At 37.3% G+C, this 12854-nt stretch overlaps 1 protein-coding gene across 7 annotated transcripts in view; it reads left to right on the top strand.

Moving 5' to 3' along the window:
- The window catches only part of LDB2 (LIM domain binding 2), a 406071-nt gene that overhangs the window by 314019 nt on the left and 79198 nt on the right, over positions 1-12854 (top strand). For all 7 annotated transcript variants that reach the window (XM_082631218.1, XM_082631219.1, XM_082631216.1 and 4 more), the window contains exons 3-4: positions 4374-4546; positions 11360-11482. In XM_082631218.1, coding sequence (XP_082487344.1) covers positions 4374-4546; positions 11360-11482 — 296 coding nt within the window. The remainder of the gene's footprint in view (positions 1-4373; positions 4547-11359; positions 11483-12854) is intronic.

Genomic DNA, 12854 nt, shown 5'->3' with positions numbered 1-12854 from the left:
TTTCGTGGAGGCACAGTGTAGATTTATACATATCAATATTTAAATTATTTTTAGTTCCAAGGACTAAAGTATAAATGTAAAGCTTAGGTGCAGCTTATGAGTGTGACAGTATAAAACTTAAATAAATCTAGAATTGGTGTGGCTGATGAGTCAGGGGACCATGGGGTCTAAATCTAAAATGTTCACTGATTTAAAGTCATTTATATTAGGCTGTGCAGTGTGGTTGCACAATTTATTAAAAGGACATTTTAATCTTCTTGGTGCTTCCAAAATAATAAAATTGTATATCAAATTCAGGATTCAGAAGAAAATGGCAAAGAGTTCAAAATCATAAACCTATTTTTAACTTTAACTATTTTCACATTGCATTATAGATACTTAGATATGTTGTTATTAGAAATGAGGTATAAAGACAAGGACAAAAATCTATCTTTGTGTTTCCAGCACTTGCCAAAGAGCTTTACACCTACTCTGGGTTCAGTGAATGTTTATAGAAGAGATCAGTGAATGAGCTAGGGGGATTTCCTCAAGCACATGCAATTTTTTTTTTCTTTTTCTGGTTGTTTGTCCCATTCACTGTACATTATCTATATGTTGCACCGTGTGTGTGTGTGTGCGCTTGTGCGTGTGTGTGTGTGTTGTATTTTTGACTATACTCCCTTGCAGAACAGAAGCTCTTTAAAGATAATCTTTATGGTAGACAGAATAGTAGCCTCCCAGAGATGTCCAGCCCGAATCCCTGGTACCTATGAATATGTTACCTTACATGGCAAAAAGAACTTTGCAGATCCAATTAAATGAAGGACATTGAGATGGGAGATTATCTTGGATTATTTGGGTGAGCCCGGTACAATCACAAGGGTCCTTAAAAGCTGAAAAGGGAGGCAGAAGAGGAAGTGAAAGTGAAGCCATGAGGATTCCATCCACCATTGCTGACTGTGAAGATGGAGGAGGGGGTCACAGCAAAGGAGTAGAGACAGCCTGTAGGTTCTAGAAAAGCAAGAAAATTGAGCCTGTAGAGAAAAATGCAACCCTGCTGACACCTTGATTTTGGCCCAGCAAGACCCATGTCAGATTGTCAAACTATAAGCCAATTAAATGATAGATGATAGATAGATAGATAGATGATAGATAGATAGATACATAGATAGATACATAGGTAGATGATAGGTAGATTTTAAGCCACTAAGTTTGTAGTAATTTGTTACAGCAACAATAAAATACTAATAGCCTCTGACAACACCTTTTTCTCATCACTTCCTCCTTATTTTATGTGTGTTCATGCATCCATTCCATGCTGGAACAGGACAACATTAATCAGCATTCTTCTGTTTGCAAATCACAGAAAGCTAACACACACTCAAGCAAAAAAAAGGAGGTGGGGTGGTATATCTCCCATAAGTGGGACCTCCAAGGGATTGAGTTGGCTTCACTCCCAGCTAAGACAAGGCCCAAATCAGTCCACAAAGATTCTTGGTCTCTCTGATCTGCTTTCCTCTATATGCAAGCTTCAGCATTTCTACAATTCACATGCTTTTAGTGGCAAAACTGCCCTCTTTCTTTCAGGAAAGGATTCTAATTTGCCCATCTCTGTAGCGTAGGAGGTTGAAAGTGTGCTATGGTTATCCATTGCTACACTTAAAAATGCCCCAAGACTTATTGGCTTAAAATACAAACATTTCTTTTATTTACTCATGATTCTGCAATTTGGGCAAAGTCTGTGGAAGGCAGCTCATTTCTGATCTGTGTGAAACCAGCTTGAGGCAGCTCATTTGGGGCTCAAGGATCTACTTCCAAAATGGCTTCACTCATGCAAGCTGGTGCTGGCTGTTGGCTGGATGCTCAGCTGGGGTTGTTGTCTGGAAAACACAGTTCCCCTTCATGTGGCTGTTCCACATGGCTAGGTTGGGCATCTCACAGGATGGCAGTTTTAGAATAGTTGGACTTTGTACATAGCAACGGGTTTTTCCCCCAAGCACAAAGTGGAAGCTTCTAGGCCTTCTTAAGTTTTGGCCCCAGTAGACACAAGGTCACTTGCACTACATTCTGTTAATTAAAGCAGATCACAGGGCCCAGTCCAGATTTGAAAAGAGGAGACTACATACACAAGATCATGAATTCCATTGTTGTGGTTGGTTGGGGCCATCAGAGTAGCAGTCTACCACAGTGGATAACACAGCTTTTTGAGTGATGGTCCAAGTAAGACCATCCGTTTCCAAAAAAATGGTACAGGCAGTCCCACAAAGGAAACAGGACTGAAAACAAACCTCAGGTATCCATAACAATCATTTCCCTCAGTGCTAGAAAGTATTCCATGAAGCAAAGCTGAATTTCCCTCTACGTCTATTGACTATACAGCATGTACATTTCCTGGAGTTGGAGACGTGATTAAAAATTTAAAGTTAAGGAATTAATGAACTTTTTTCCCATTTGACTTTTCTTAAACTATGAATGAAAATAATGATATCATAGAGCAAACACTACTAAAAAGAAATTAAATTGTGCAGGATTCATGAATAAACTATAATGTAGGCTAGTCCAATGATGTTTGTTTGCAATAACCTTTTTAATGTGACAATTCCTTGGATATTGTAGTAAAATATTTTCACCCTACATCTATATTTTTATGGTTTGTGTTTATTTTCCACAGTATAGATCCCAAAATGTCAAATTACTAGAGCTGGTTTATGGTAATTAGTTTTAAGTTAGAATATTTGAAATGCATTTAATTAATTTTAGCTGTTTAGCAAAGTACAATAAGGTTTTTTGCATTAATGAAGTTTTCTTTATAATATATCAGCTATGCATATGTTTAAGGATATGATGGACTCAGATTACTCTTATTTGAATTTTATATTTAACAAGTAAACATGCACTATTGGGGATTAGACGGTGTTTAGAAAATGTATGTATAAGGATTATTTAGGATGAAATTGCCAAAGATCCTGGAATATTTAGCACACACTTGTTGATTGATTTCACTGCAGTAAATATGAAGCAATAACAACTACATAAATTATTCAGAGACTAGTCATCCACATCGGGATTCTTTAGAGATCCCTTCAGAAAACAGTTTGGCAGGGTATTCTTTTTATAGTTTTTTTTTTTTTTTTGAAAATCCATGTACAAAAGAGATATAGATCCATACAAAATGGATAAATACTGATGCTTTTAAAATGAAATTAAATATTTTTAGACATTCAAATGAAAATTGCATGGTTTTTCCTACTAAAGCTCTCTTTGGTAATTTATTTATCTTAAGTTTTATTTTTGTCTTTCAGGAAGCCTTATATAGTGAACGTAAGAGATTTATTAAAAACCTTCAATCACTTGAGAGTGCTTTAGTACTTTGCCTCAAAATCTGCACATAGGCAAAATTCCTGATATTATGAGTTGGGATTTTCAGTGTAAGAGGATTTAAAATCTCTGCTAAAGCAAGGGCTTGTTATCTGTTTCTAAGCGTCATATATCAGAGGGACCCAGCTACTTACCAATCACTCAAACTAAAATGGGGCAGGACAGGACACATGGAATGAAAGAGACCAATTTAGACCAAGTGGAAGGTATCAAGTTCTCTGAAAATGGCCCTTTTATTCTAGAAAGATATTTTATTCAACTCCAGAAGCGGAGAGAGTAATCAGTACTTACATAGGTATGGATCTCTTTGTACATACAGATACGGATCACTTTTTAAAGATTTCCCTTCATTAAAGCAATTTGAGACATAGTGTTGGAAAGTGTTTTAGTGGTTGGGTGTTTGCAGATTTGAAGTTAGAGACCTCAGTTATCTACTTATAAATCACGTGACTTTGAAACATTCCTAAAAACTTTTTCTTTTGTAATAACCTTTTTGGGTCTAAGTCCCCGATTCTCTTGAAGTTGTGCTAAAGATCCAATGAGTGAAGGCCAAAATACTTCACTTACCACAAAGCATTACATTATCAAAATTTATATCATTATGACTACTACTGCCAATAATAAAACATGATTGGGTAACTGGTCTGCAAACAATCCATTGAAAAATCAAGGTGAATTGGATATGTTTTATTTTTTGAAAATATTTTAACTCAGAGAATACACATGAGGTCCAAGGTAGTCAGTACATTTGCCCCCCTTATATTTAAAGTATTAACTCTTACATTACTGACTTTTGATGGACACCAAATCTAGAAAGATGACTGTATAAATTTTTCCTGAATATTAGGGATTTTATTTTATTAACTGTAACCCAGAAGGAACATGGTGGCTAATAAAGAGAAATTTGCCTCCTGGTACAATTTGTATCCAGTTGGAAGTCTGGCAACAGTGTGGGGCATATGAGACCACCTGGATATTTTTGTTAATGGTTTATTTCTCTGTTGTTTCTCTCCCAGCTATCGGCAGGACCCTCATCCCCCGTTACTTTAGCACTGTGTTTGAAGGAGGAGTGACTGACCTGTATTACATTCTCAAACACTCAAAAGAATCCTACCACAACTCATCCATCACGGTGGACTGCGACCAGTGTGCAATGGTCACCCAGCACGGGAAGCCCATGTTTACCAAGGTACAGGGCGGGCTCGGCAACAAGCCTTGTTCTTCTTTGGGTGCTTTGAAGCATAGTAATTATGGTTGTCTTCTGGAACTTTAACCTGACTTCTCACGTCTCAGACGCTTTCAGCACTGTGAGGTCATCTTTTTTGTTTGTAACATGGCAAGACTCTATGGTGAACCCTGTTCTAAGGTATGTGCATGTGATACAGATCCCAGGGAGTCAAACATGATAGACCCTCAAGACTAAGAGAAGAGAGCTTTGGCTGCCTATCAAACTTAGGCTGCTAAATTAGAATTTTGGTGTTTTTTAAAAATTGAGATATAATTGACATTTAACAGCATATTAGTTTTAAGTATACGAAATAATGATTCGATATATGTATATATTGTGAGATGATTAATACAATAAGTTTAGTTATCATCCATCACTACACATAGTTACAATTCTTGTGATGAAGACTTTTAAGATCCACTCTCTTAGTATCTTTCAAATATATAATACTTGAAAGATACTAGGTATTGTTCACTATAGTCCATGATGTTGTATATTACATAGAATTTTGGTTTTTATACAAAGGGTCTTCTACAACTAAAAGAACACTCTCCTATTACTGTGCGGTCAGTACTTGTGTTTTGTTACTAAAATTAAACAATTTTTAAAGCTAAATTCAAATATTAACAAGGGGGAAAAAATCAACAAACCACAACTCAACTAGCCATAATCTTTAAGGAACACAAAAACATAAAAATGTAAATGGAACACTATAGACAATCCCTTTATATCTTCTCCCAAGGAGAAAAATTAGTAAGAATAAATATTTAGTTAAAGAATCTGGCAAACGGAAGTTTATTTTAATGAACACTAGTTCATTGCATTTTGACTAAGATTCAATGTGAAACTAATTTGTAATATCAATGATAGCAGCTATCTCTTTTAGTTGAAACACAAATGACAACCCTCTCTTTATAGTTAAGAGAAGTTGAATTATCAGGGTTAATTGCAGAAGCCCAATTATAAAACTGAAGATGTGTTTGTTACTTATGCACCATTTTGCGGAAAGAGTAGCTATAAAATGTTTATTATTTAAAGTATTCTTTGATCTCGGTGTGATTTAACCTTTCCAGTGCCCACGAGGGAGTAAAAAACCAAAGGAAATGCTTATAAAATGCTTATAAGCAAAGGAGACACTTATAAAATGCAAAAGCAAATCACTAAATGCCATTGTTTTTATGGTATCTTGATTTTTGTCAATAGACATTTTAAATGTGGAAGAGGAGATGGGTTTTTCCCTTTCTTCCTTTTTAGCAGTTGAGCAGAGAGGAAAGTTCCCACTGCATGTGAAAGTCCATGCTGGAAAGAACGTTTTGCTCTGTGGAAAGGAATGATCACCTAGATGATGGTTTACTCTGTCTGTGGCTCACCTATTTTCAGAGATACAAAATATTTAGGTATCACCTTGTGGATACCTGAGCCATTTGTAGCATGACAAAGCCTGAGCACTGCAGAGAAAGCCTTTTTTCTGTTGCTTCATTATCGTTTGTGTAGGCTTATTGTTACTTTTAGGTCATTCAAGAAAAACACACCAATTCCTTATGCTTTCAGGGAAAAAAGAAATCCGTGATATGTAAATAAAACTTTCCCATAATGAAGGAGCTACTTCCAAAGCCTGTAGTCTCTGAAAATAAAAATGCACGTTGAAATAGCGCTTTCATCTATTTCCTCAATTTCTTTCTTTCTCAGACCAAAACTTTTTCAGAAATGAGCACCGTCAGTTGTTCCGAAGATATAGTGCTGTACATTCTGGACTGGTTTTAAATCAAAAAGAATCCAGTTCTTTCGATGACTTGATAAAGTGCTTTTTTCATTCAAATTAAGAAACTAAGGTTTTCCTCTGTTGCATTCTCCCCTATCCTGGAGCACTCCCCTCTCAGATGGTACTCACCTCCCAGATGGGACAATCTCCTGAACTCAGCTCTCTTGGTCTCAAGCTTTAATTATTTCGATCACCCATCTGACTCTACTCCACAGCAATACATTTGCCAACTCTTGTACTGAATATTTCTATACTGTGGTGAAAAATATCCCTTTCTGGGAAATGTAGCTTAGCTGTGTGGACTTCGTCCAGATGCTAATTATGCACATTTATTTTTAGAAAATTCCAAAGCATCCATTTTTTTTCTCTCTCTCTTTTTTTTTTTTTTTTTTGCTCCTTGGTGATTATTATACTACCCAAAGAATCTTCCAATTTTTCTTTTGTTCTTATATTAATTAAAAATAAGTCATCTTTATATAGTAAAATAATACGGCTATTTAGTAGAAAACAGGGGGCTAATGACATTTCAGTATCACAAAGTAAAACAGTTTGGAATTTTTTAAAGGGGAGCCAGCTATTAGTACATGGCATCACTTAGCACATTATGTGAGGCACTATCACATTGTTCTAATTTAGAATATCAATAAACTCTAATTCTCCAAATAACATTTGACCCAGCATTTCTTAGTTGCTTTTATGAAAATGTGGTCAACTGGTGAATCAAAAATCAGCCACAGTCCTAATCAACAGTAATATTTAATATTCCTCAGGACCATAGTGCATGTTTTGCAATTTCCTGATCCTAGGAACATTATAGATTATGGATAAATATGTAATTAGAGTTTTTAAACACACATTATGAAGCCTTTCTTTTCTGTATTCAATTTCAAATCAAACTGGAAATGAGGCTTAATAATCAGAAGAGCAGTCACCAAGGTTTTCAGAGTCAAAGACCCCTTGAATAGTGTTTGAGGGTGTGAATTCTGGCAGATAATGAAAGAACTCCTCTCTGGGGTACATGTTGGGTTATTTTGGGGGCTCACAATCTGGAACCATAATTACAGCCTTTACTGGACACCTTATCACTTCTGTAAACATAGGTTTATGTTTTTTTCTGATCTCAATTATTTATTATGAAATTATTTACTACTGCAGAAAAGTACCATGGAAATACCAACCAGTTTTCCAATATGAATCCTCATTCATGTCTTTGACAGTTAGTTCATCATTCTTGCCTTAGCCTGTACACCATGTTACCATGTTATACTCCAGGATTTATACATTTACGCTCTTATCCTGACTCTAACCAAATTACTATAATATCAATGATTGTATTGCTCTAATAAATGTATATATATATGTATTGACATATGCATTTACATATGCAGCATATTGAAGTAAAACACAATGAGCTTTTTGCAATGGTTAATCTAAAAGCACTAGTCCATGCATGCTGTTCAAAGCATACGGGCCAAGAAAATTAAATGAACATCCCCACCTAAAAAGTACATTGTATTTCATAAAAGCTACATGAGAATCATTTTGTTATACAACTACATGGTCAGTATTGCTTTACAATTAGTCAAAGAAAGAAAAGGGTTAAAAAGCTACCGGTTAGTTTGAGAAATGTTCTTTTTTAGTTCTCTTGTTCCTGGCCTAGTCTCAAGCTAGCACGTGATCCGCTGAACGCCTGCCAGCCTCTTTCTTGTTGATCCTCCAGAGACCATCTGTGCTGGGGGCATTGATTAGAGTGTGTCTGCTGGGATTACATCTTTTCTGTTGCCATGCCAACTAATCAGCTGATTTTGGTTACCACAGAAACAAAATGTCAGAGCTCACAGTACGGTAACATGAATTCAGCACAACAGAAAATGTTTTCTTAATTGGGGACCCTTTTGATTTTGGATTCCAAGTGAAAGGCAGCTTTTTTAAAAAAAAGGCCAACTTTAGATAAAAGCTACATTAATTGTATTGATTACAAGGAATGCACAGAATTTTTCTGAAAAGAGAAAATATTAATTCGCCTTCATAAGTTATGCCCATTTTTTTTTACAATTTCCAAACAAGGAATATATACATTTTTTTTTTCTTAAGTGCCTCTATTCCATTTTCTGGTTGTTGCATATAAAATAAATCACAAAGCCTTCAGTTTCCTTTAACCTCCATGATGGGGGCAGGGGTTGGAGAGACCGCATAGGGCTTGGGTGGAGGCTGTGGGTAGAATTACTTGGGGAAGATTAGCAGTGACCAAATTCTCTTCCATCTTTTCGTTCAAGGAAGTCAGTCATTTAATTTCCCTTAAAGAAAGCACCCAACACAATCAACTTAGATTCAATTCTCAGGATTCCTCTTTTGCACATCCTATGCCTTGGATAAAGATGATTCCTTGGTTTTGGCTGAGAAAGGAGGGGTCCAAGGCTGTTGGGATGTTCCCTTTTGTAGGCCCATAGCAGTTTGGCTGCATGAAGAGTCCTCAGCTGGTTTGCTATGTCACAGTAAACAAAAAACACAGTTTAACTTGACCTTAGAGCTGCTCCAATTGAGTAATTCATCAGATGAACTTCATCCAGGCCTTCCCTTTATGAAATTCTATTCCGGTAGAAGTAAACCAAAACCACTCTCTGCCTTGGGTTTATGGTTCATAAACACAAAACAAACAGATTAGATAATAAAAAAGGATGACATTTAACTGGGCTAATATTTGTTTAAACAGCCAATAATCCTCCCTCTTTAAAAGAAAAGGATTGTAGCATCCAAATATCCCTTCCCTGTCCTGTATTGTCAATACATTTCTCTGTCAATGTCTGGCTGCAGTTACCTCCCCTTTGTGAAAGCCTCCACTGCAGGTGGCTTCTGTCATGTTAACACTCCAGGGGGAATTGCGTGCCTTAATCTCCATGCAACTCTTTTGAAAACCTTGTTAAATTAATTCTGATGCTGATGAGGCTCTAGAGGAGTGAGGTGGGGATGCTGAAGTCTTCCCCAGTTTCACTGTGCTTGACTCTCATGGCAAAGTTGCCAAAAATGAGGCTCTGAAGACCACTCAGCCAAGGAGTTTTGGGGCAAAGAGCCCAATGCCTGAAATTACCCACAGATTCTTCTAATTAGCTCTGAGTTAGAGGTCTTCACCCAGATTATCAATAATTATCTGACAGTCCTTCTGAGACCTTTGATAAGATGAAGATGGCAGACGTTATTAGCATCTTTCTTAAGTGGTGCCCTATCAACACGTTACTAATTCTCCTGCACTGGTATTTCACTTGTTTAAAGAAAATATTACCTTAAATTAGAGAGAATAGAAATCACCTAACCCAGTGCCTAGGACATAGTTGGAACTCAATAAATGGTGGCTTTTTGTATTAAATTCCCAAAGAAGGAAGTGATTATTAATATTTCATAAAAGGTTGATATAAATTGCTAATTATCTTCATGGACTATAGTTTTAGAAATGATCATTTTCCCTATTCAGTTGATCGCTTTTTTTTCTTTAATGTGTAGTGCAGTGATTTCCAAAGTTTTGTTCTTTTCTCAGTCTAAGAAATCTTTCTTCGAAAAGGCTTGATCAGAAGTCCAATATTTAAAACAGATAAAACTGAAGCTGTTCTGGTTGAGTCTAGAAAGTGAGTGGGAATCTCAGCATCCAGGTGGAGGCTAAACTTTTCCCAGCAAAGCCCCTGAGACACTGCTCAAAACCCCACCAGGTCTCAGATAAGACATTACAACAACCCCTGGTCTAGGGTTCTGTGTTCTTTGATTACATGTCTTTCATCTTTAAACTATCATTTACTGGCAGGTACAATACTAGGCAATCTATATACACAATTTCATTTAATATACTTTCCCAACAGTCCTACCTAAGGATATTATTATCCTCATTTTACAGATGAGGAAACTGAAACTTAAGGAATTTATTTGTTTTTCCCAAAGTTGCAAAATAAGTGGAAAATGGAGTCTGGATTTGGATTTAGGACTTTCTGATGCCAAAGCCTCCATCCATTATTTTCTACTGCTTCTCTAAGGCAAACATGGACTGAATAATGAGCTGTAATTGTTTAATTACAACTGAACCAATATTATGCCTCCACTTCCTATCTTATATAGTTGAGATAGAATGAGTGCCATGAGACTACCCAGCATTTTCTTTCATTTCAAAGTCATTAACAGTGAAAAGAAAGGTAAATAAAATAAGAACTACATGCCAAAAATCATCTGACTTTCAAAAGAAGATAAAAATGCTACCCTGTCACTGATCACTCTATCAAGGAGATTCTGAGCCTCAGAAACTCTGTCTTATTAATAATATATATTTTTCTTAAATTAATTTGGCTCCCCCAAAGCCTGGCCCTTTATGCAAGCAGAATTTGTCATGGCTGATAGGATGTGATTCAAGGAATATATTCTAAATGTGCCTCTATTTTCCACGTGTCACTAACTAATACCCACAGCCTTGGGTTAAGCGTTGCCCTCTGGCATTTCTCTTTGGAAATGAAAACTTTCTCTGGTTGGGCAACCTTGTAGTAACTCATACGTAAGCAGGAATACTTTTATTAGATACTTTCTCCCAGAGTAGCATAACCAAGATTAGAACAGAGTTCAAACTCCTATGGTAGAAGCATAATGAAAGTGGAGAAAAAAGGAGGTGAAAGAGTACCAATTTTGTGGGGGACACACTGTGTTCTAGGAGTTTTTGACATATCATTGCTATAAGATGGGTTTTGTCTGTATATTTACAAATGAAGAAATGGGGACTCCTGGAGTTTCAGTAGTAACTAGTCGAGTTACCATTAGCTCATGGCTAGTGAGCAGCTGTGCTGTCTTTTGACCCCACTGATTCCAGATCTTACACCTATCTTGGTTCTCCTTGGATACATCACCTGTGTCACATTTTTGTCAAGATCCAGCACCGCCCAAGGGGAGTCAGGGAGACCACGCTGAGTGGCAGACCTGTGAGTTACAAAAATGTGGTGATCACAAAGTACCTAATCACTGAGTCCATTGTTTGTTGCTTCCAGGTGTGTACAGAAGGCAGACTGATCTTGGAGTTCACCTTTGATGATCTCATGAGAATAAAAACATGGCACTTTACCATTAGACAATACAGAGAGTTAGTCCCAAGAAGCATTCTTGCCATGCATGTAAGTAACTTAATTTCTATTTTACTACCTTCCTTTCATCCCCTCATTTTACTCAAAAAGGAGAAGCCCCACTTTCTCACCGTGCAAGAACTCCCAGTGTCTGCACACTTTAGGTAATTAACTCTAAATTATGAGTTTTTCCCCCAACCATTTTCATCCACACGCCCCTTTCTCCCTCCTTTGTTTCTGAGTTTGGTGCATTGTGAGCCTTTTTAAAAAATAGTTTATTATTTTAAACTCCAAATTGAGGTTACCTCAATAAACAGTTTGTACTTTTCTTAAATTCCATGCAGTCATTATCAAGTACTGGTCTGCCTGGGCTAATAAACCTGTTATGTATAAATGGGCAAAGAAATAGAACAAAGGGTAAGAAAAACAGTTTCCAGTTTTGATTAGAACCATCCGACAAGACTCGGGGCTCACATACCTCCAATCCGTGTCCATGCCCCTCCTAACCACAGCTCCGGGAAGGGGCAGAACACCTGGGGTCCTCTTGGTTGCATTTGGCCATAAATCACATCAAATTTATTGAGCACAAATGAGGTGCAAGGGTGGATTTGATGACAATCTAGAGAGATTTTTAAAGGTAAGACTTGGTAGGAACTCATCAGGTCAGTCCCTTAAGAAGGAGTCACATAGCATCAAATTAAATAAATCCCTCTTCCAGAATGTGTGATGCAGCGGTTTCTGCGAAAATGCTTTGGAGCAAAATCAGACTGAATGAGCCTGATTTTTAAGACCCTGTACAATGAAAAGAGAATACAGTTACAGTAGTAACTGGGCATTTACTGGGTGTTTGATACGCAGGGCCTGTGCTAAGCATTTTGTACACCTTATATTGAGTCCCTACAGTAACTCGAAGAGGTGAATTGTTATTACTCCTATTTTCTAAGTAAGGAAATGGAGGCTCAGATAGGTTTAATAAGTTGTCCAAGGCTTTTCAGCCCAAAAGGGACAAATGAAGATTTCGATTCAGCAGGTTCTAACACCCAGGCTGAGAAGCTATCTGTCTCCCCACTGTTCATACCCAGGCTGTCTCCCCAGGCCTTTGTCCTCAACATCCTCCTCCCATCTGGTTTGTCCAATCTCTACCCTTTCCATCGACCCTGTGCTTTCTGCTGTACACTTGAGTGCTGTACACTTGAGTACTACATTTTTTTTGCCCATCCATGCCCAAGTCCTCCTCAATTTTCAAAGCCCAGTTCACATCCTCCACTCTCCTTGAAGCAGTCTGGAATAGCCATTCTTATTAGTCTCAAAATAGACAGAGAAGCAGCAGCATAGAGTAGTGGTCAGGAGCCTGGGCCTGAGAACACACGGGTTTGAATCCCTGTTCCTGTGTGACCTTGGGCAAGTGACATGACACCTCTGT

Source organism: Mesoplodon mirus, assembly GCF_964341445.2.
Source record: "Mesoplodon mirus genome assembly, chromosome: 2".
In the NCBI taxonomy this organism is placed as follows: Eukaryota; Metazoa; Chordata; class Mammalia; order Artiodactyla; family Ziphiidae; genus Mesoplodon; species Mesoplodon mirus.
The sequence above is the reverse complement of the archived record's forward strand: the minus strand, read 5'-3'. Positions and strand labels throughout refer to the sequence as shown.